This window comes from Zosterops lateralis (genome assembly GCF_965231275.1).
Source record: "Zosterops lateralis genome assembly, chromosome: 3".
NCBI classification, from domain to species: Eukaryota; Metazoa; Chordata; class Aves; order Passeriformes; family Zosteropidae; genus Zosterops; species Zosterops lateralis.
Window position 1 is genome coordinate 31869224 of NC_139764.1, and position 23483 is coordinate 31892706.

At 35.2% G+C, this 23483-nt stretch overlaps 2 protein-coding genes across 7 annotated transcripts in view; both read right to left on the reverse strand.

Moving 5' to 3' along the window:
- Window positions 1-23483, reverse strand: part of AKT3 (AKT serine/threonine kinase 3) — a 380155-nt gene that overhangs the window by 84558 nt on the left and 272114 nt on the right. The gene's annotated exons all lie outside the window — the stretch shown is intronic.
- CEP170 (centrosomal protein 170) overlaps window positions 1-23483 on the reverse strand; it is a 95362-nt gene that overhangs the window by 55090 nt on the left and 16789 nt on the right. For all 6 annotated transcript variants that reach the window (XM_083856851.1, XM_083856850.1, XM_083856849.1 and 3 more), the window contains exons 2-7: window positions 16125-16270; window positions 11223-11312; window positions 7090-7171; window positions 6482-6537; window positions 6195-6366; window positions 3393-3527 (exon numbers count right to left, since the gene is read on the reverse strand). In XM_083856851.1, coding sequence (XP_083712977.1) covers window positions 3393-3527; window positions 6195-6366; window positions 6482-6537; window positions 7090-7171; window positions 11223-11312; window positions 16125-16229 — 640 coding nt within the window. In that variant the 5' untranslated portion in view covers window positions 16230-16270. The remainder of the gene's footprint in view (window positions 1-3392; window positions 3528-6194; window positions 6367-6481; window positions 6538-7089; window positions 7172-11222; window positions 11313-16124; window positions 16271-23483) is intronic.

Consider the following 23483-nt stretch of genomic DNA (forward strand, 5'->3'; position numbering starts at 1 on the left):
AAGCAAGCCTTACAGAGCACTTGCACATATTTGATTAAAAAATTAATCAGAATTCTACAACAAACTTCTAGGAACTTAACTGCTGATACTGCTGATTAAGCATCACACATTACAATCTGTGTAAACTCCTGCACACACTGATTACACTTGTATTTTTCAACTGTCAGCCTGCTTTACCTGAAAATGACACTGTTTTCTAAGTGTAAGGAATGTTTAATCTGACATATTCTTACGCAATGTTGGAATTAAAATTCATGCCAAGTGGAAAGAATTACTTCAGATTTCTGAAGTCTTCCTAAAAACTTATTTCTGTCTTTTCTTAGGATTTCTGGTAAATGCATTAATGGCATAAAATTCTACAACTACTACTAAGATGAGCAGAGAATGCAGTTTTTGCTTTCCCAGGAAGCGAGAGTGTAACATATGGCAGTAATAATAATTACACACCCAATAAACCTGCCAATAACATGGACATTTAACAGCTGCAGCACAAAGTCACGCTGGAAGTGTACACACAACTGTTCATTTTAATAGAGACTAGTAGATCTATGGATCATTGAATTAGAGCATTACATATGTCTGAAAAACAAAAAAGGATCTTTCTTTTAAAAGTTTTTCAGGCTATTCTGCTCGGTTTGTAAATAATTTTTACTAGTGCATTTCTGTTGTGATAGAAATACAGTAACATTGAAATAATCTTATTAACTTGAGACTGTAAAGACTAATTGTCTATCGTTGGCTTAACAGAAATAAATCTCCCACTTCAATCTCCTCATTAAACCTTACCCCATCTCTTAGAATTCAAGTCTTCTTTTCTATTCAGTAAATAATCATGTAATAAATCATTAAAGCATGACACAGATTTTTAATAGGATTACTTTGGTAAAATGTTATCTGACTACTGATTTGAGTTAGTTTAAGAATTCACCTGTAATGTACTTACTTTTAGGCAGTTTATATTAAAAAGCATGTCCCAGATGAGTGTTTTAAACACTTAATACAATTTAACCCATGAAAGAATAATTAGCTGCACTAATCTTAAACATTTTTATTAGAGTTTGCTTATATTTGAAAAGTATCCAAATATGACAGTCTTCGGAAGTTTCCAATTTTCTTTCATACCAGTGTGTCTTTATATTGATTTCCTATTATTATATTCATCTATATTATAAAACCTAAGTGCTTGAGGAAAATACATAATAGCTTGTTGAAAAGAAGTTCACCTTTTCATAGAACATAACTGTAGGCCAAAGCAGCCCAAAAATCTTATGATTTTATAATTGCATGAAAACATTCAGAATGTCTTTTGCACAATTCTACACAGACACAGTGTTCTGAGACTGAGGAAGTGTCCATAGAAGCAAATATCAACTCTTATATGGTTTGTCTTCTCAGGCTCGCTGCCAACACTACCAAAAATTATCTACAAAGGTCAAAAACCAGACTAGTAGAATATACAATTAATGTCTACTCAGAGACAATGGGATCACGATAAATAAATCATTTGTCTAGACACAGGATTTTAATTCTACATCCTCACAAATTAAACGGTTTTGCAAAGAATGTCAGGTTTTGGATTTTTCTCAGCAGTGTCTTCCTTTCACATAAGCCTTTGTTAGTATGTGCTTTTTCAAACTGAATTCCTTTCCTGCAGATTTATGAGTCTTTCAGTTTGAGGAAATAAAAGCTATTCTTACACTCTTGTTAGATCAATACTATTCATAGGAGATACATTCATGGCTAAACAAAGCCAACAACATAAATAAAAGGGATTTGTAATATTAAAAAAAAAAAAAAAAGAAAAAAAGAAAAAAGGACAAAATGTTGTATTTGCAAAGAAGGCCTTGGCCCCAAATTTAGTTTTTGTATAGTATATATATGGGAAACAAACAAACTTAAATAATTTAGAAAATCTTAATCTATTTTCTCTATTCATCATTTACCTTATGATGACTTCACTAAAGCAAATCATGTAAAAAATATCCCCATTACTGAAGTTCAGCCTAGAACAAACTTTTTTTTGTCTACTACTGAAACAGATGGCATCTCCATGATTAGTTTGAGTGAAAGTTGAAATCTTATTTTTCCTGGAACTCAGGAACTAAGATAGAAGCTCTGATCACTTGCTGAAAAATCTGTTGATAAAATAAATACAAGAGCACATAAACCATTGGATGAAATTTGATGCTTCTGGAAAAGCAATTAAAAATAATAAAAAATAAGAACAAGCACAGTACTAGATATAAGCTGGCACCTTGTGTCACATCTTGTTAATGGCATGGCACTGCATCAAACCCACAGACTTTAGCATATTACTTTTCAATAATCCTATATTTAATGAGGGAAAACTAATTTAAATACTTTAATCTGGTTTCTTTATACTAGTCCAAATCTTAATAGACTTACTCTACTGTCAGAATGATGACAACTTTAGAATAATATGAAAAAGGTCATTAAAAAGACTATGGTAAAAAGTTTATTCCAAAGACCTAGTTTTCACTACACTGCAGTGTTCATTTAGTTTGATTTACAGATTTTTAGACTTCACTCCAGCTCCAGCAAAATATGATTCATGTTAACCAAGGCAGCGAATACTATGAAAGGAAAAGATAAACTCTGACCTCAATTAAAGTACTTTAAAAACCTGCAAACTTAAAACTGTTGGACCTTTAATGTGTGTCTAAAGGGCTAAACAAACATGGTTGAATTTTGTCCTAACTTGAATAAGTTTTAAGTTACTGTCTCTATTAGAATAGTAGTCACTTTATTTATATGCCTGACGACAGATATAAAAGCCTAATTATAGGTACTGAGATTGAAGTTCTGGCAATACATACTGTGTCTAGACAAGCTAACTAATAAAAAGGTCTGTATTACGGCGGAATAAACATTAGCAGTTTAACTTTAAACTACACAAATCTTTACTTCAAGAACTATGACGTCAATTCCCACTAATATGGAATTATTGAATTACAGAAGAGAATGTTAGTACAGATAACCTTTTATAGGTAAAAGTTAGACACTAATATAACACCACCATTTATTTTCAGAAACTATTTCAATAAAATATTCCTATGCATATAAAATGACAGATATGGATTGAACTGAAAAAAGACACATTGATTCAGATAATGTTATTTGTTATACTAACTGATAAAAAATTGTGCTATAAACTAGAAAACTGATACATTATATGTGAAACTGATCTCTGTAAATGCATAATTTCTCACAAGAATATATTCTTCAACTACCTTACCTTTTAATAGACTTTCATCTATGCAAACTGTGTACTTCCAAACAATATCTGTTTAGTTCCCTAGTTAAGAATACATGCAGTTCAGTAGAGAGAAAAAGAAACAAACAACCCAACAAAAATAAGACAATACACTTACCTGAAGCCCCCGTCTCAGGCATTTTTTCTTCATGCTTGCTATCTGGCTTACAACCACCTTTTTCATCAGCTTCATCTTCACCCCACCAGGCTGGCTGTCCATACAAAGGGGTCCCACGAGGCATGGCAGAAGTATCTATCAAGTCAGCCCAAAGCAGAGAAAATAACTTTTCTGTTTAGCTGTGATATTTAGGTTAAAATCACATGAAGATAAAGTAATTTGCTTGGATCATTTCTCCTGGAAGCTGAAGTGAAATGGTTGCATGCATTTGCCTAAATACAAAACAAACTTGGAGGCCAGACAACTGATCTGTGTTCTAAATATAAAAGCTTACTAATGACCTGATCAAAACTTCTGGCACAAATGCTTATGCAAATTCAGCTGGCATCTCTTATTGTTACCCTGATATATCTGTAAATATTATTTCTTCTTTCACTTTGAAGTCATCAAGATAGCTGTACATTCCTAAAAGCTGTTTGCTGCTATTTCTGTGAGCAGATTCTCATTCTTACCCACACTGACCTTTCAATGAAATCTGAACTCACTGCATGAAAAACTGATCAAATTTTGCAATGTTGCCAAGGTTCCAAATTGCTGACAGCTACTACAGAGTGCTGAAAGTTACCTTTTGTGTAAAACATTACTGGGCACAATCAATTTTAAAAGTTGGGGTTTTTTTAAAGGTATTAGTGCAACTAAAAGGGCTATACACATGGTTAAATATATTTAAATGCAAAAATTAAGTAAGAAAAAACCCCACTGATATAATTAAAATTTCTAACTTGATAAATTGGCTGGGTTTGATCTGACTTTCTGGAACAATACCTCACCCTACAGAGATTTAGCTACTCTAGTATCATACAGATGGTTCTAAATATATTTTAAAGAGTCTTTATATATTAAAAAAAATCTGTTAAAATCTATCTTAGGACCTTGTCTGTGACTTTACTCCTTAGGAGTATCAACATTTTTTTCAGTATTTTATACACTTGTATTTCAAAGACGATTTCATAGCCATGCCAAAAGTTTTAACATGATTTTGTGATATTAAGTACTTCCTTTTTACATAGCATTATGCCTTAGTCAATACTAAATTGTTTTTAAAAACTTGATGGTTACACAGAGAATTTGTGGATGCCCCATCCCTGAAGTGTTCCAGGACACGATGGATAAGGCTTTGAGCAACCTGGTCTGGTGAAAAGTGTCTCTGCTCATAGCAAGGGGGTGCAACCGAAGTGATGTTTAAGTTTTATTCCAACCCAAACCATTCTGTAATTCTCTTCCTGCGCACTGAATTAGCAATATGAACAGATAAGCATTTATATAGCAACAGTGAAAGAATCAATCCCCAAAAGCTTCTGAGAGTTGCACTCAAATATAAATCCCTATCCTTGACTGTTATTTTTGGAAGAGCGAGAAGAAAAATAGAAGATGAGGATAACCTCCCACTTTGTACCCCTCACATAAAGTACTTTGCTACTTTATGTACCCTTAACAAGATGCTGGATTAGACAACAAAACAAACAGGTTAATTAAGTACACCACAGAATCCTGTATGTGGGGAAGAGAATTCTTTGTAGTGAGTCTTCCAGAAGAATAGATGAAACCTAAACAAAACTGTAGAGCCTTGACCTAAGGAAATCAGACCTCAACAGTTCCATATTAAGGAAAGAACAATATTTGATCCCTTTTTCATTCCTTTATCCTTTCATTATCTCCACTACACTTCAGCAAGCCTCATGCTAAAGTTCATCACAGAATCACAGAACAGTTAGGGTTGGAAGGGACCTGCCATGAGCAGGAACACCTTTAGCCAGACCAGTTTGCTCAAAGCCTTGAACACTGCCAGGGGTGGGACATCCACGAACTCTCTGGACAACCTGTTCAAGTGGCTCATGACTCTCACAGTAAAAAAACTGCTTCCTAACTGCAATCAAACTCTCTCCTCCCTCAGTTTAAAACCATTCCACCTAGTCTTTTATCACTATCTGTCTGTGTAAAATATGCTGTCCCTCTTTTTACACCAGCTCCCTCTAGGTACTGAAAGGCTGCTATGAGGTCTCCCTGGAGCCTTTCCTTCTCTAGGCTGAACAGCTCCACCTCACAGCCTGTCTGCTCCAACCCTGTGCTCATTTTTTTGGCCCTTCTCTGGCCTCACTCCAATAGGTTCAAATCCCAGAGCTGGATGCAGTACAATCCACATGAATTTAAGACAACCACAGCAGAGCCACCATGACACATTAACTAAATGTGAACAATGGTGTAGAAACAAGCCTGAAACTACAGTATCCACAGAGCTTTAAACCACAATAGAACACTTAGGTTATATCCTGACACATCAAACAATGAATGCTAGGAACTACAAAACAAACAAATAAAACTCCCAGCCATTTAAGAAGGGAAAAAAAACCCAAACCAAGCAAAGGAAAAATAGTTCAGTTGGTAATGGTGATGGTAAAAAGTACAAACTGTTTCTGAAGAAATACTTTCACTTAAACTGCAAAAATAGAAATTTCCTGCCACAAATGCTGCAAGTTTGTGATTTGAGCAAAGAGACATGCAAAAAATCTTATAAATTCCGATTAAATCTCTCTTTAAAAGTTTTCTTAATGTGTGGATGTTACTATAAAAAAAGGTAGAAATAACCTGCCAAAAATATTATTTACACCTAAACTACTGTTAAATGCTCATATATGTGAAATTTTTACTATCTACAGAATTTCACAATCATCCTACTGAAGCAAATTAACATCCTTTCCAAGTTTTTGTGCTTCTGCAACAACAACAAAAAAAGAACCTTACCAACTGATCCAATTGATTTTTCTTCAGATTTCAGTGCTTCTGTAGTTTTGTGGTGCACTTCAGCTGTGGAGTCTGTTACTTTGGACTCTGAACTTTTGGAGCTGCTTTGTTTCGATCCTTCTGCCTCTGAAGATTTTTGGGATAACTGGAGTTGGCTTGTGAATTTTTCATGCTATATGACATTAAATAGAGAAAAAAATACAAACCCTCAAAGAGTGGGAAAAAAAGATTCTATGTGATAATAACTATACAATGATTTAAAAAATCCAGGAACTGCACATTGTTACCTTAAGTGCTTCTTCGGGGACTCTCATCTCCCCCCTGACCACAGTAAAAAGATTAGTATGTAGGAAATTATAAGGAAAATACTGAAAAACTCTCTGAATTCACAAGATTTTACAGAAAAGCAACAGTTTTGGAGCCTATTATGCCACTAGAATGGTGACAGCTTTCAAAATATGTCACTGTTAGGATATCATGCACTATCACACCCATCAAAGCAAATGAACTTGACTTTGTAAACAGAACATTGAGTGGATACCTTAGTGTTTTAATAATATAAGTAATTATTTTCATTCAGTACTTTACTATAATCTTATCTACTGGTATACAACTGCATATGACACAAATATTTATGTATTTGCGTCAAAGAAAAGTTGTACTTTTTAGCAACACAGAAGATACGCATTATGTTCTAAATCGTAATTGAAAGTTGAGGTTTCTTGCAGTGGGAGACAATGAAATGTACTTTACCAGTAGTTCACACCACAGCAGAATATCCTAAACTCTGAGATTTTTCTCTAATATAGGCATTTTTTGTAGCAATGAGAACACTTAACCAACCATACTTCTAACAAAACAAGTGTGTCCCAACACTGCATTTTTATGGCAAGGATATCATATCCAAATCTCAATTTATCTTCTAACTTCAGAGTGATGTATGTCTGTTCTGGAATCCTCACATCATTCACAAATGTCTGTAGAAACAAATGAGGGCAGAAAGAAATACCATTAAATTCCAAAACAATAAAATTAAACCATTTAAATAACTTTATAAGAAAGTCTTCAGCACCACAAATATTCTACTGGTGATTCACAATGAAACTGTAGGCTCAAATTGCCAGCTGTTTAACAAACTACGTCAAAAGCAAGATTAAACATCAGTTGATAAACAAGTTGCACACTGTAGGAAAAGGGTAAAAAAAGGAAGCCTGTCATTTCTTCTAAGTGCAGCTAACAAGCAATTTGTAAGTTCCCGTATGAAGCTATTTTGAGAATGAGGAGTTCCTTTAACACAACAATCTATTCTGAGGGTGAAAAATAAGTGCACCTGTAATAATAAGGGATTTATCCCATGACAATCAGTAAGGAAAATATGTAAACAATCTGTGAATAGACAGATTTGATGGACAAGTAAAATACCTTTTACTAACCAACAGAATAATTAACAAGAAAGCTACTAAACAATTAGAAGTTGCCCTCAAGGTTTGTGAAACTGTAGAAAAAAGAGCATGTAGCCATAATAAAGAGCCTTCTGAAGAGATTCTATCGTGTCATGTCTGCCCTAACGACAGTACACTGGCCTTGAAGAATTCCTTGCACGTTTAATCTTGTTAGCAATATTCATGGAAGTGTTGATTAATGTTCTCTTGAATTAGCACCTCCACTTACTACTTTTCTTGTGATTCTCTTTTTCAATCCCAATTAACTGCCAGAATTGATTAATCATCATATTTGTACAGCACTTAGCATTGGACATGAGAGTTCTGAGGCAACTTATTTCTAGTCATTGCCAAAGAACTTGAGGAAAACATGAACTAAGTTAGTGCATCTAAATAAAACCAAAAATCAGTGCTAAGAATTTAGTATATTGCAACCCTACAGGATCATCCTACTTCTAACTTAACACCTCTACAACCTCTATGTTTCTAAAGAAAGACAGTTGAAATATGACATTTTATAAGCACTCTGAAGTTGAAAAAGCTCGAAAATTAAATAAGTCAAAAATCTGAATATTTGAATGGTTGTGTTGCTCATGAGTCTAGTATTAAATGAACTGTGGTTAGAGAGAAACAATCTCCTTCCCCAGAATAGTAAGAAGATCTTCCATTTAATTTTCTTTTTCTAACAGAAAAGAATGTTTATTTCATTATTTAAATAATTGCTTACCTACTTCGCAGAAAATATCTTCCACAGGGAACAAGAATAAAAGGTACAACTATTTACCGATTTGTATACATGAAACTTTCAGAAATGTTTAAGGCATATTTATTTCACTTTAACACTTTGAGAGTCCCAGGAAAAACCTCTGTGAAGGCTGTCCTCAAGGCACTCTGAATTTTAGTGAACCACCAGAATTTAGGCCACTTTGCAGACATGTATGTATATATGTATGTACGCTTTGTTCCTCTCAGGTCTGAAATTCATGTGCATGCACAGTATACCCAATGCAGAGAACTTCAAAGGCTGTGTGTGCAGTCTACTGACAGCCTCATGTTCTTTACTGAAGTGATGGCACAAAATGACCAAGTCTTAGTTACTTTGCCACTGGAGCTTTAAAATTTCATCACATGCTTTTGGGATGCAAGACAAAGCTAGCTTGAAAAAACTAGTTACTATATAAATAAGGAATCCTTTGCCTCTTTAAATCATTCCATTCACATGATTTCTAAAGTTTATTCTTCAAATAGTGAGAGCCAACCGTCTTTAAGCCTTCATAAAGTTTGCTAAGCTTTTCACAATCCAGTCCTGAAACATCAGTGTGAAAGGACTTTGCTATCCTCTAAATACTCTTGAGAAGAATGTTATTCAACAGGGCTATGGACTGTTAATACTTCTGGTACGTTTTTGAGTTCACAAGTCAAAGGAGAAAGTACAGTTGAATTCTACTGATACTAGAAAAATAATAATTACATACTAGCAACTGCACACAGTTCCTTCAGAAAAGAGAAATTCCTTAATCTTTTTCATATAGAAAAAAATAGAAAAACAGGACTGTGCAGAATGAGTCACAACAGATTATCAGAAATAAAATTTTACTTCATGCAAAACTGATTAAAATTAACTTTTGCTTTTTTTCTCAAATCTGGATGTCCAGGATAAAAACTTCTAAACTTATTAAGTCCAGGAAAAAGACTCCTGTAACCTTTTCACTGAACTGAATGTGAATCAATCATACATATAAGAATACTCAGACATTAGGGAATCTGGTGTAATTACAGTTCAGCTTGTGAAATTATAACTCACCTAACACTCAAAACCAAAATACTGGTGTTAGCCACCTCCCCTAAACTCTGAACTATTGAGTGATTAAAATTACATCATAAATGGAGTAGTCCTTTATACTAAGAGAAGTATGTATCTGATCTCAAAAGAGATGAGACCAACTGGAGAGATGCAAAATAAATCTTTTGATGAACTATGGAAAATAAGAAAGAGTAGAAGCTGAAGGACTAGAAGAGGCACTTGGCTGCTGGGGAGGTGGTGTTCTCAGTGGAAACAGCAGCTAAACTAGAAGAATTATTACCTAGTTCACCATATGGTACTGAAGCATTGTTCTGCCACACAGAATTAAGTATGCTGTTACAAAAATCATGCGTTTTCTCCATTAACCTGAAACCAGGTAAGCAGAAGTATGAAAGAAAAGCACAGTGGGAAAGTGATAGTAAGAAAAACACCGTGAAGAAAAAGAGCAAGGACTGAACTCCTGAGACTTAATATTCCTTGTCCCAAAACACCGGGAAGAAAGAGTTCCTTTGATGTCTCTGAGTAAACAGCTCTAAAGTAACTGAAGCTTCACCTCAAACTTGAGAATGAATTAGACCAAGTGAAGCAAATCACTGAAAACTTTTTATCAGAGGCAAAAAGAAGGAGTTGAAAGCCTTTTAACATATATTTCTATTAAATTCCAGTTTTGTGACAAGGCAACAAAAATCTGAAGGCATGCCTACAGACTACAGGAGTTACAGAACTAGGGAATAAAATCAAATGTCTCAGCAAAAATATTCTATGTGCTGAACTTATTTTTCATCATTGCCTTGAAACAGCAGGCTGACTTTGAAAATACAGAGGTATATTAAATATTTAAGGACTAAAGTCCTTGTATGTCTAAAACAGTTCAAAGAATATAGCCCTTCAGTGGTTTCACGTGGGGTTGAGACTGACTCTTTGGAAGGCTGAGTTAGTTACCTTAAAATACAGAAAAGCTAATAGAGACAGTGACCGAGTTTTATTTTCAAGATCAAAAGGCAGTAACTTGAGAGTTCTTCTTCATCTTCTCTTTATTTAAGCACTTGACAAAACTATTCACTATCAGTAGCTTTCTAAGTATTATTCAAATACGCAGTCACAGATGAACTCATGATTTTATTTTGTACATATTCACAACAGAGCCAAACATTTAAAGTTATAAAATAACAACCGTAACTAGTGCAAATACACAGTTCATAAAGAACTACTATCTAAAAGGCTACAAAATTATGACAAAGTTACTAAGATTTTAATAATTTGCTGTAATATCCAAAGATTTATAAAAAGGGATGCAAATATGGTATTAAATAGATTTTCATATGACATGATTATTGCATAATTAATTTTTCTACATATGAAGCACAGTTTAACATTATTTTCTCTATGATAACAGGAGAAAAAGAAATAACATGTGAAATAAAATCCATACCATAATTGTACATTTTACAGACTGAAATACATTGGGGTTTTCAGACATTATATTCAAGTTCCTATTTTTTTTTTACAATCCTGAAATACATAAGTATAACATACTCCTTTTTATTGTTCTGAGCTTTTCCTACTGCCAAAGCCCTCTTACAACTGGAATTAACCACAACACTTTAAAAAACATGCAGTAGAAAACCCCTGCAAAAGCTACACTTTCCTTTTGAATGTTTCCCATTTCCAGTCTTGCATTAAAAAGGTATTATTAATGTACAATTAATAATGGCTCAAAGAAATCCTAAAACAAAGATACAGAACACTAAGTGGAGCTATCTGTATCTGATGTTAACTTACCCCATTCAAGCTGCCCAAATCCTTCACCAAGTGTTCATCTGTAGAGGCATCATAGTTGAGTACGGCATGTTGTTTGTCCACACTCCGTGACTAAAATGTATTAAAGAAAATAAAATAAGGTACTTGAAAACCACATGAAATTATTACGGCTATTTCTTAGAGCAGTGTGATTATTTTCTTTCTTATTTATTCAAATTATATAAAATATATAGTCCCACTTATGAAAAAGACAACCTGTAACCCAACTCCAGGTACCCATGGAGTACCTGGAGTACCCATATCAGAGTCCTAAAATTAATTCAAAATCATTATTTTCTTAATGTTTCCCTAAATATGATAGGTCAGATCCAGATATATCTTATCCCAAGAGTTTTTTTTTTTTTCAGTTCACTCTAGTATCACTGATGTTTAATCTAAGATAATCAACTTCACTTTATTTCTTACTCTCTCTCTCCTCCGTTAATTACATGCATCTTTCAAGACACGACGATGATCCCAGGGTGTTGCTGTTCTCTCTCAAACACACCATTTCCTGTCACGCATCTGGGATAATTACCAGTATACAAGCAGTCAAAGTGTTTCTCCTTGATCTCAGTTTCCTGAACCAATTAGCTATATCCTCTTCACTAAATGTCTGAGCAGCTCCTGAATTACTATTCCCATCAGTTCTGACTTTCTCAGTCCTTCCTTAAGCACTTCACTATGCATTTATTTATTTAATGAATTCTTTATTTCACATCCAAACATTACCACACATGAGAAACAATCCTTGCTACTATTTCATGCAAGAACAGCAGCTCCCAAGCAGCCAAGTCCCTCTTTCAGCACTCACTCCGGGCCAAGTGTTTGCAGCCTGAGGTGCTGATGGCAAGCAAGGGAGGTGGGGCTGGATGTCTCTCCTTCATGAACACATATGGTCAGCACCTGGACATCTCCAAGAGTTCCCAAGAGAATGGAGAGCTCATCTCTTCCATCAGCCCACACTCGATCTTATGTTTGCCAGTAATTCTGCTAGTGCACTGTCACAACACGACTGCATAGTAGCAAATTCCTTCCACCAGCATTCTACCTAATTTCAGGTTTGCATCTTCTATCCTTGCTACTCAACTCATTTTTTAGTATTGTATTGCACAGGGAACGGTACATTTCTGTCTGAGACTTTCATGACTTTGGTGTACCAGCATTTGTGGTCTGTCAGTTCTAGGAGTCCTGCAAGTGCACTGGCCAGTTCAAGGCATTAGTACATACAACTAGTACCCCTAAGGAAATGTTTTCTCCCATTGTAATCCCATAACTATCACCTCACTCGTTCTCCATTGCTTGAGACTTACTACTATTATTTCCCTCATTTTCAATTTTCTTTCTCATTCTTCCCTTCTATTTAATCTTACAACTGCTTTGCTTTCTCCTCAAAGAAGTGAGATCAGTGCTCTTCTGCTTATACTTACTATCTTAGACATTTTATTTTGCTCTGCTTTTTTGAGGGGTATAATGTGAGGGGGCAGGATATCAAAGTGGAGAATAAGGAAGAGACAGACAAATGAACAAGTTCCCTGTCAAAATAAGCTGCACTAATATATTACATCAGCTAAGTGCTTTTAATAGCAGATGAAGACACAGCAACATGGTTCATTTTCTACTAACCTAGTAACCTTTCAAGCGAAAAAAATCTCAATACAATGAAATTCATTGATGTGCATGTTCTGCTGAGCCTACAGTATCAAGGACAGATTACATTTTTCCACACTCAAGTGGAACCACTGCAGCAAGAATTACCCTATTTTTACCTAAGCTATTGAAAAAAAATGTTGAATTTCTCTCAATGTTGTTATTCAAATACATACCATATTACTAATAATTTATTTAATTATCTTTATGTGCTACATCCTATTAAAAAATAAGCTAAAACAGAAAGGACACAAAAAGATACTCAAAGCTTCATGATATGTGTCACATCACCTGAAATGCTAAGAATGATTACTCAAGTCTGTGGCTTTTACAGAAACACTTGAAATTCTGCAGAACATCACAGTTCTCAGATTCAGATTACTTGCATAGAAGTGGACTTTTAATTGAGTTCAGCTGATCTTTACAGGTGCAAAGACTGTGCAAATCTTTTGAATGCCTTTTTTCCTTTGGCTTTGTTATTGCAGCCTTCCATTCAAATTTAAAGGCGTTTAAAATTCCTTCTTGTAAGACTGTGGTGCCCTAGCTGGCAGCTAAAGGCCACACAGCTGCTCACTCACCCTCTGCTGCCTCAGCGGGATGTGGGATAGAACAGGAAGAGAAAAGGAAAGAACTCATGGGTCAAGTTTCAGCAGCAAAGAGGAAGAAGGAAGAAGAAGTAAAACAAATCAAGTTTTGAGAAGGCAATCACTTCCCACCTCCCACAAGCAGCCCAGTGCCCAGCCAGTCTTCAAGCAGTTGGGGATGTTCCCCAAAGCCCCTCCCTCAGTTTTGATTGCCAAGCACAACACGTTATTTGCTACAGAACATCCCTTTGGTCAGTTTGGGTCAGCTGTCCTGGTTGTGTTCCCTCTCCACATTTTGTGCAATCCCTCAGCCCAGTGTGTGTAGGAGGAGCTGAGCAGGAGAGAACGACTTGAAACTGCAGACACTGTCCAGCAACAGCCCAAAGAGTGGTGTGTTGTCAACAGGGTTTTGGTCACAAATCCAAAACATAGTACCATAATGGCTCCTATAAAAAAACCCCACCAACCAGCCAGGCCCAGTACAAAGATTTATAGATGACTGCAGAAATAAGAATCACACAATAACTGCAGTAAGAGCCATACAAACATAAAGAGGAAAGTTCCATCCTCGGTTAAAAAGAATTTGTAACTGGCATTATTTTAGATAGATACTCTTCAATTCAATCCAGACTACTAAGAAAATATTCAGAATGCAGAAAATAAATGCATTCTTCTCTGCAAATAATTCTGATATTGTGAATAATGTAGATTCTTTTTTTCTTGGAAACAATTTCTCCATCAACATTCAAAAAGATTTCTAACCATAAAGGTGAAAGAAGGGCAAAATGTAGTATCTATCCACAAGCAGGCTGATGCAATGGAGCAGTTATGAAAAAAAAAAGCAGATCAGTATTCCCAGATGTGAACAAAACCTCTTAGAACAACAGTGCTTACAGGTACAGATCTGAGGTCTATTAAGCATGAAACAGAGTCAAAATTCTTTTCATTAAAGCCTTTATAATATGTTTTCTGTCAAGCAATTATGAATAAAAGCATTAAATTCTGCTTTATTTCTCATGCATTGTCCACATGCGTTGCAATAAGAGAACAACCAAGTTGTCAAGAGTGGAAAGGAAGGTCTTGCACAAAGAGCTATACATACAGAACAAGAACACATTATTAGCTTCTCTTTTGGTGGGTTCCTCCCCCTGCAGCACTATGTGGTGTTACAGTCATGCTGGCAGCCAGACCTAACATAGCAGCAGGCTAAAAAGAACATTCTTGAAAATCACCAGGCCCTTTGATTTTTGTTCACTAACTCTGAAGTAAATATGCAACAAATAATGTTTGTAAATAACTCAAATCTATTCACAGTATTAATCAGAGGCAGCTACCTTTAAAGAAGAAGTTCTGTAATACAAAAGAATAAATGCTTCACTCTAAGGACTGATCTACTATGGATGGCATAGCAAAGAAAGGAGACACTCCCTTATTTACAGACAAGAATCCTCTAAAACAAGTTACTAGTAAAATAAAAGCATTTTTTGATTATAACCTACTGGGCAGGAACCAGTGGGGTGGGGCTTTTTGGTTGCTTTTTTGTTGTTGTTTCGTCTGTGTGCATGTTGTTTGTTTGGGATTTTTTAAACACTTCCCCCATAAATTACCAAGACGTCATCCTATCTGTTGTTAAAGAGAAATCAGGAGTATTTTCAAGTGCTTCCTAACATCACCAATCAATAAAATATTTGAGTGCCTTCTGAGACTGAGAGCCAAATGCAGTTTACTAGAGATACTACATTCTGAGTAATAAATGTAGGATTACATCTCTAAGCATTTCACTTGCATGTACGGTTCTAATTTGGCCAATAATGGCTGCATACACAACTTGTGGGAACAAAAACTCCACAACAAAATCTTTTACTTAACAGTAGGAAGGGTTGAGAATATTAGCTTTGAAGCTCAATCTTCTAAAGAGCTCTACAGTAAATGACAAAAATTTAAGAAACTCCCAAAATACTATCATTAGTCATTAAAAAAAAAAAAAATAGAAAAAGGCAGCCAAGAGGACTACAGCTTTGACAGGGCAAGATGCATGTAATATGGCTACATAACCACACAACTACACCCATCTAAGGGTTCCACAGAGTGATCCTCAAAGTTGAGGAAGTTACTGAAGGATCAAAGGAATCTGACTTGCATATTTTCAATTCTACTGAAACGGAGCCATTCAACTACCTTAGAGATAGAGAAATACTCTTCTCTACTAATTTCATTTTCCTTTGTACAACACAATCAGGGCACAATCAGGTGACAGAGTTACATCAAATCATGTGACTAAATTAGATTACAAGCTGCTGAAAAAAAAGGCTCCTTTCAAAACCATGCAGCTCTCCTAACATTATCACATTTTATGGAACACAGTCTACTTACTTTACTGCAAATCATATTGCAAAATTTATTTCATCTCCTATCCATGCATTCTGCATTTGACCTATATGAAGAAAATGTGGTTCTCTGTACTTAAGCAGTAACTGCATGATTGAGGGCCAATACATTTAAACTATTTTTTTCCTAAGGAGACAAAAGATTCTTCAAAACAGTTGCTCCCCTCCCCATCCGGGGAATTTATTTTTCAAAAGGAATGATTGAAGCTGGTGCATTAAGTTCACAATTTGAGCAGCTACACCTGGAAGGCTGAAGCAGTTACCTGTAACATCAGCTCACAGTCATCTCTCCCAACAAAAATCATTTCTCGTGGCAGCCTATGTCGGGTGCCTCCACTGCTCACCAAAAACCAGGATGTTAAGCTCATTTTCTGCTTAGCTGATAAATCCTTGGCAAAGCTACGTCATCCTGCAGCGAGAAAGAAAGAGAGACAGAGAAATTCATTTTAGTTATTTTTAGCTACAGTTTCTGCTCAGCGAACTCTGTGAGCAGAATATAAAAAGCCTCTGAAAATGCAGCATTCTCAATAGCATGTACTGAATCCAGCAATCACAGGAAACGACAGGCTTCAGATTTACATACTCTCAGGCTCTGTTCATGCAGCTAGGCAGATTTAATTGGAAACCTCCTGCTAAAGGAACAAGCAGCTAGCTAATGCCAAAGTTGTATGTCAAGTTGTCAGAAAGCTTTTAGCATTTGACCACGTAATACCAAGATAATTGCTACAATAATGCTTCATTATCACAACCAATAAACAATGTAGCAAACAGACACAAAAATACAGCAAGTAACTTGCATTTAGTGTGCATTTGGTTTTGCAAACAGAGCATAGCAAAATGAACAAATTAGAAGTTATCTGTAAGTATTAAATCCAAAAGTATTCCTACAAAACTTTACCTTTATTTATCAAAAAAAAAAAAGTCCAACTTCTTCCACAAAACAGAAGTAAAAACCCACAGCTATTTAAAATGTCATAAAACTGGATAAAATCTTTTACATAAAACTTCTTCACATAACATGATTTACTTCAAACTGGACAAAAATATGATTAAATTTCTCTTCAGAGTAATTCACTGGTTAACAGTTGAAAAAAGCTTTAGGAGTATTCCAAATGTCTCTTAAAGAAAATGCAAGCCAAAGCAATTATTTCACTCATTCATAACCACACTGTATTCATTAAAAGAGAAGCTAAAGAAAATCAAAAGCAACCAGCCAGCCTTTCTCTCAGTACCAAACAGCTGGCATTTCTCTTCTATTTATATGTCAATTAGTGAATTTCTGCAAGGTTAGCAAATATACTGAAAGTAGAAATAAGTCTGTAGTGGACTTGAGCATACTCTTGAATAATACCAAGAATTCAGTGAGGTCCTCAAAATGAGGGCTAACAAGGAAAAACTGAATAAAACGACAATGCAAGCACTATGGCATCAGACCAACTACCATCAAGGAGACACCACAAATTAGTAAAACATGCAAAGATAACTAAGTTCAAGTCAAAACTGAATGTGACATGGCAAAGCAGAGTTTTACAAAATAGTTAGTCAAAAGCATCCCTTGTCAGGTGGTAAAATGTACCAGCAGATCTGTCAATCCAGTTTAAAAAAAGTAATGCAATTCACATGGAAGAATTTAGAGTGACTTAATGTGCTAAAGAGTTACTGAATAAAGAAGTAAATATGTATTGCAATAGCATTGTATAGTAATACTTAGAATAAAATTATTTTTCCACAGCTGTATCACAACACATTCAAGTGAAACATATGTCCACTCAGTATCTGACTCAACAGAAGTAATACAGCATCTCTAACATATTTTATTCCTACAATCTAAAAAGATTAAAAATGACATCTGCGATAAGAACTCGCTAAAATAAAATTTAAAGTGATGGAGTTACTAAGTACATATTCTAATAATTAAAACAGATTATTCAGCACCTTTGAAGGAAATTAATGTTTGTATTTTAAATTTAATCTAGTTTAAAATGACAAGATAAACTGGGTCAATCAAATCAACATTTTTCCGTTCCCTTTAAGAGAGGAAAAGGAAGTATCATAAATGACCAGCCTATATTCCAGCTTTTAACAAGTAAATTAACTGGATGTTTGACAGCAAGCATGCTGTTCAATATCAAAGCTCCTCATTCTATTTATATTTTACTACCATTTACAATATCCCATCTGTTTATCATAATTACATTTGCACCATTTGGCCTTCCTGCTCTAATTGGAAATTCATATGAAAAACTCCAAGATGATACAGAAAAAAGTAAAAAAATTGTAAAAATTTCTTACTAAGAACTGTGTTGTAGTTTACACAGGTAGACTGACTGCAAAAGAAGAAAACTATTTTTATTTATAAGACAGACAAGTAGGTCAGCAACTAGAGTTAGGGGAAAAAAACCCAACACTCCAAACTTCCTACAAGTGATAAAGCCTGACAACAAACAGATTAAATTAAGCCATCTGAAATAATTTTAAAAAGTGTATTATACAAAGCAATCACTGCCACACAGCTTGGCGACACATTTGTAGTTAAAAGCCCATCACCAGTTCTATCAAACTTAATAATGTTGTTCTTCTGAAACAGTTGCTGTCTCAACTGCAAGAAACTATCAACCTAGATACATATTTTATTTTAAAGTATGCTTAAGAATAAACCAATGCCTTTGATCAGAGCTATGCTGGAATCTGCATAGCAAAACCGGCTGAAAACAGGATCCAGTAGCAACAGTTGTTTAATATCAGACCAAAAAAAGCGCATTCAAAATTGGATATGGAACTGCACTTATTAGTCACATAGACAGTATGTGAACAATTACACTGCACCCCAAAAACTTCATGAAAGTTTGCAATGTTTTGAATACACTGCTGTCTCAAGTACTCTGGCTGTAGTGTTCTGAACAATGCAAGGAGGAAAGGTGCTTCACTGCCTAGGAGATACCAAATTAAATTACTATATGACAGGTGCAAAATCATCACAAGAGGTGGCTCTTTACAGACTGTAAATTTAGGTCATGATAATTCTTGCATTGAAATGTCATGGATACTACAAGGTTACACAGGGTTCAAAAAGCAGGTTTTTTTCTTTCATGAATGCTTATAATCAATCCTGTTACATGCACTGATGCCACTTACAGCTCAGGAAGTACATGCACAGTGCATTTTGACAGGCTGGGAGGATGCACTAGTGAGGTTTCACTATCCTACACAAAACCCCCTCTTCCTTACCAGCCTTTCTTTATGAATGACAGGGTATTTTCTCAGGTGGACCTGTCTTATTCCAGTACAGACTACACTTTTCAGATGAAGTATTTACCAAAAATATTTCTGCCCTAGAAAAAAAGAATTTTAAATGCTTTAATGAAGCACTGGGTTTTATTAGCATTTCCTAAAATGGCAGTATTGTGTTGTAGTCTTTAACCAAACCAGCAAACATTTAATCAAGACTTGATCATTCAAAGCTTCATTCTAGATACCTGCAAACCAGAGGCTGAGACATCTATGGCAGCTGCAAAATATTTCCTTGTCTGCAGAAGAAATAGCATTTTATGGTGAAGGACTGCCTTTAAAAAGACAGTAACCAGTGTGTTGGAATGAACATGTGGGCAATAAGTCATTTGAAACAGATGATGCAGCAACAAGGAAATTGGCTGCATCATCCCTTTAAATATACTTCACTCCTAAGAAGATCCTGTATTATGCAGCCAAAAGATGGGTGTAACCAATTTTAAATGTCTAAAGAAACCCTGCCAAGATTAGTTTTGATAGTCATGTTATTGCAAATAAAAATCCTTAATAATCTGAAATTTGAGAATTTTGCAGTCTACATTTTTGTACTTGCCAGTAACTGAAAACAGCTCCAATTAAAGTTAGTGAACACTGAGCAAATCCTACAGAGAAAAAAAAGCTATGTTTAAAATTTAAATTAAATCTAATATATGTCTGAAATTCCAACTTTTAAGCACTGTAGTCCTCCACATTAAGACTGAAAACAATGCCATTTTAATGGTATACAATTATCCTATTACTGTGCAACAAATTCTACTTATAAATATTTTAAAATTACATTTAAAAAAGCCCTGCACCAAGTTGAGACACAGTACTGACAAGGCCAGAAGGCCTTTGTTGCCCATTATTTGCCCTTATAAGTTTTTGTAGAAAAAACTTATAAGGGCAAATAAAGTATTTAAAGTATTTGCTAGAACTAAGTTTACCTTCTCATACAGTTGCCTAGTAAATTTGGGAAAATTCCAGAAGAAATGACTGAAATATTTCTAAAACAAGGTTAGAGCAGAATATTCTATGCTACTACCTTTAAAAAATATTAGCTGTACCTTAAATATGGAAATTGGTATTGAAATGCGGCAGGAGGCACGAGTATCATTTGTACCTTGTATTATTGGCCTTGTACACATCCATCCAAATGGACAAAGACAAGCAAGAGGTTTTTGAAAATCTTCCTCGTGTATATCCATTCAACAAGGACAGAGATAAATTCTCTCAACACATATGTCTGCACAGAGGTAGTTAAATAAATTTGAGGAGCATGCTCTTTTAGTATTATAGTGCCAGTTAGAACCAAAAATAAGGCATGTTTTTCCCTTTCAACTCGTCCTACACTGAAATAAACATGAGGGGTAGAAGACACAGGAGAGAACATCACCACACAAGGACAAGACACCTGAAGCAGACCTAGACAGATTCTGGAAGCAGGACTCAAGAAAAGTAAATGTCAGAAGTAAGCCATGACAAGGGAGAAATCAGAAATGAGAGCAGTGATGGAGCCAGTAATGACTGGAGAAGACCGGAAGCTGAAGCTGGTAACCAAATCACAAAGAAATGCTGTCAGCAAACAACACCCACTGGAGAAGTGCCTCCCATGACTCCTTTATTGACTATTCAAGTAATAAAAATACCAGTGCCAGCAGTTCTAATTTTGACTGAAATGAAGAAATCTATGCCAAAGAAAGAAAAGACCGAACTAAAGGTAACTTTAACCCTGAGAAGATTACTGCATCCACATAATTGATACTAAAAAGTAATCTACAAAGAGAATTGATTTAAACCTAGGAAGGTATAAGTGATAAACAGCACAGTAATATTGTCTACTCTGTAAAACCTTCTGAAGTGGGGTAGTGTAACACACAAAGTGTTCTGTGGGTGATCATAATTAACCTACTTACATACATGCATTAGAAAACAACCTTTAACTACATCACCACATATTTTAATCAGGACTCCACCTTACTCAGGTTAAAATAAAGAGCTTAACAGTCAGTTAATCAGTGTTCTTTTTCTCCTCCTCATCATTTGATTAGCCTGTGCCTTATTTACTGCAGATCACAAAAAACCTTTCCTGAATTATTAACTTCGTCCTGACTTCATCTGCCACACTCAACACCACCACATAAGAAATTCATTAACACTTATGGTAAAACCTCCACAAGTGGTTGTAGAGAGGGTTTTGTGTAAATGGGGAGCTGTAGAGAGGTTTTTTTAATACTGAAATACCTTAGTCTTGAATATTTAAGTTCCAAACTCATCAGCATTTCATTTTAAAGTACCTAGGTTCACAGAATATACTGGTATTCAAATGGTCTCATTTATTTCTGTTACATCTCTGAATGCCTAATTCTTTAGCAAAGTAAACTTAAAGCCACACGTAAGGTGGCTAGAAAATTAAGATCACTTTTCCAAAGTAAAGCAAAGGGCTCATCTGCCATCATTGAGACTATAAAAACAAGAAAATAAGTCATGCTCTAGGATGGCTTCTAAATGTTCGGCCATGAAACTCATGAAACTATCCTTGGTGCTTTCGTAATTCTCTGCTGCCTTCACTGCATTGCTGTCATCCCAGAAAGGGAGACAGAGCCCTGCACAGACAACAGACTGAAACCATCATCATCAGTTCCTAGCGCTAGTACACCAAGGGCTTTTGGTAACAAAGAGGGTATCTTGTGCAGGAAAAAAACACAACGAAAACAGCAAACCCAAACGAAAAACAACAACAACAACAAAAAAACCCAACCCCCCACCCCACCCCCAAAAAAAATAAAAAAAGGAAAGTTGCAGGACTGAAGAACCTTCCATTGAGAGCTGGAATTCAATCTATAGAAGCTATATGTCATGTCACAGTAGTGTGTAATGTTGCTCCTCAAAACCCTTAAATAAAGAAATACCCATCTAAATTTAAATGGCTTAGGCTAATGATCAATAAAAATATGTTTTGAAGTATTTATGGACCTTTTGTTCACTCAAGTGTACTTGACAAGTGTTGTCCCTAAAGGTTAATCAAAATATTCCTTATAAAGGTTGTTAAATAAAAGGCAAAAGAAGCATAAATAAGGTAATTTATGCTTAAATCCATTGAAATTCTTCATCAAAATGAGAAGATGAACTCACATACTTAAGAAAAATGACCAAAATTTCCTAGATTTTCAGCAACTGAGCAAGCTGGTATTATTATTTTCAAATATTTCACGGTCTAGAAGATTCACCTGAACCATCCCTCTAGAAACATTCAAATGCAGCCCTCAACATGAAACTGTTGCCATTCTCAATGATATAAAGAAATATTGGTATTAGTTATAAAGTTCATTAAAATTTTATTGAATACTGGACAAGAGCGGAACAGGATGGTAAGCATAAAAATAGGTTAAGTGGAAGAAAACAGGTAACTCAAGTCAAAGAAAAGGGACTTATCCGTTCAACTTAACTTCCTTTCTTAAATGGGTAACAGAAGTGCAATTAGGACAACTGCCCTTATCACTAAACTAAAGTATCTCATAAAAATCTCAGTGCATCTTGGTCTGTTGGCTTCTCTCCTAAAATTACTAAGATGTAACTGACAGGGCCTGGAATGATACCCTTGAGTATTCTGCTTCTGAAGTATTTGACCTCAGCTCAAATATATGAATTTGGCCACAATTTCTTGAAAAACAGATTAAAAAATCATACTGAAGCCTTACACTATGTCTAAAAGATGTAATTTCCAGCATGGACTGAAAGATGTAGCCACGACAGAACTTTACAGTACAAAAGAAATACTGAGAGTAAAGAAACCTTCTTAATCGCTACTCTGAAATACATTCTCTTTTACCTTCTTTGCCCTCCATGCTTTCAGTCTTGTGGTTGATGTTCTTCCACAGAGAGATGGAGGAAAGAAGGCAAAATAAAAATATGTCAATCTCCTTGAATCTTATGTCTGAAAAATCCTCAGAATTTTTGTTTATAGACAGAGAATATCTGCTAGATCCACTATTATTAAAAAATATTTTTCTAAAGGCTATTTTAAGCTTCAAAATAAAAAAATAGTTAACTATAACTAACCGATGAGAAAAAAAATAAAAGAAGCAAGAAACTGCCTTTATAAAGCATCAGGACATCAAGCTCGGTCCTGTGCCTTACTTCTTTAATTAGAACAATCCTACATAGGTAGATATACACATTACCTGTACTGCCTACCATAAAAGACTAAAACAACAAGAGTTACAGAGTTGCACCAAATCTATAAGGCAACAGCAGTGTATTTCCCAGGCAGTATGTGACTAGGAGAGAAAGGAAAAAGGGATAGAGGAGAAGAAGAAGGAGGCAGGGAAGAAGAGACAGACAGCAACACCTTC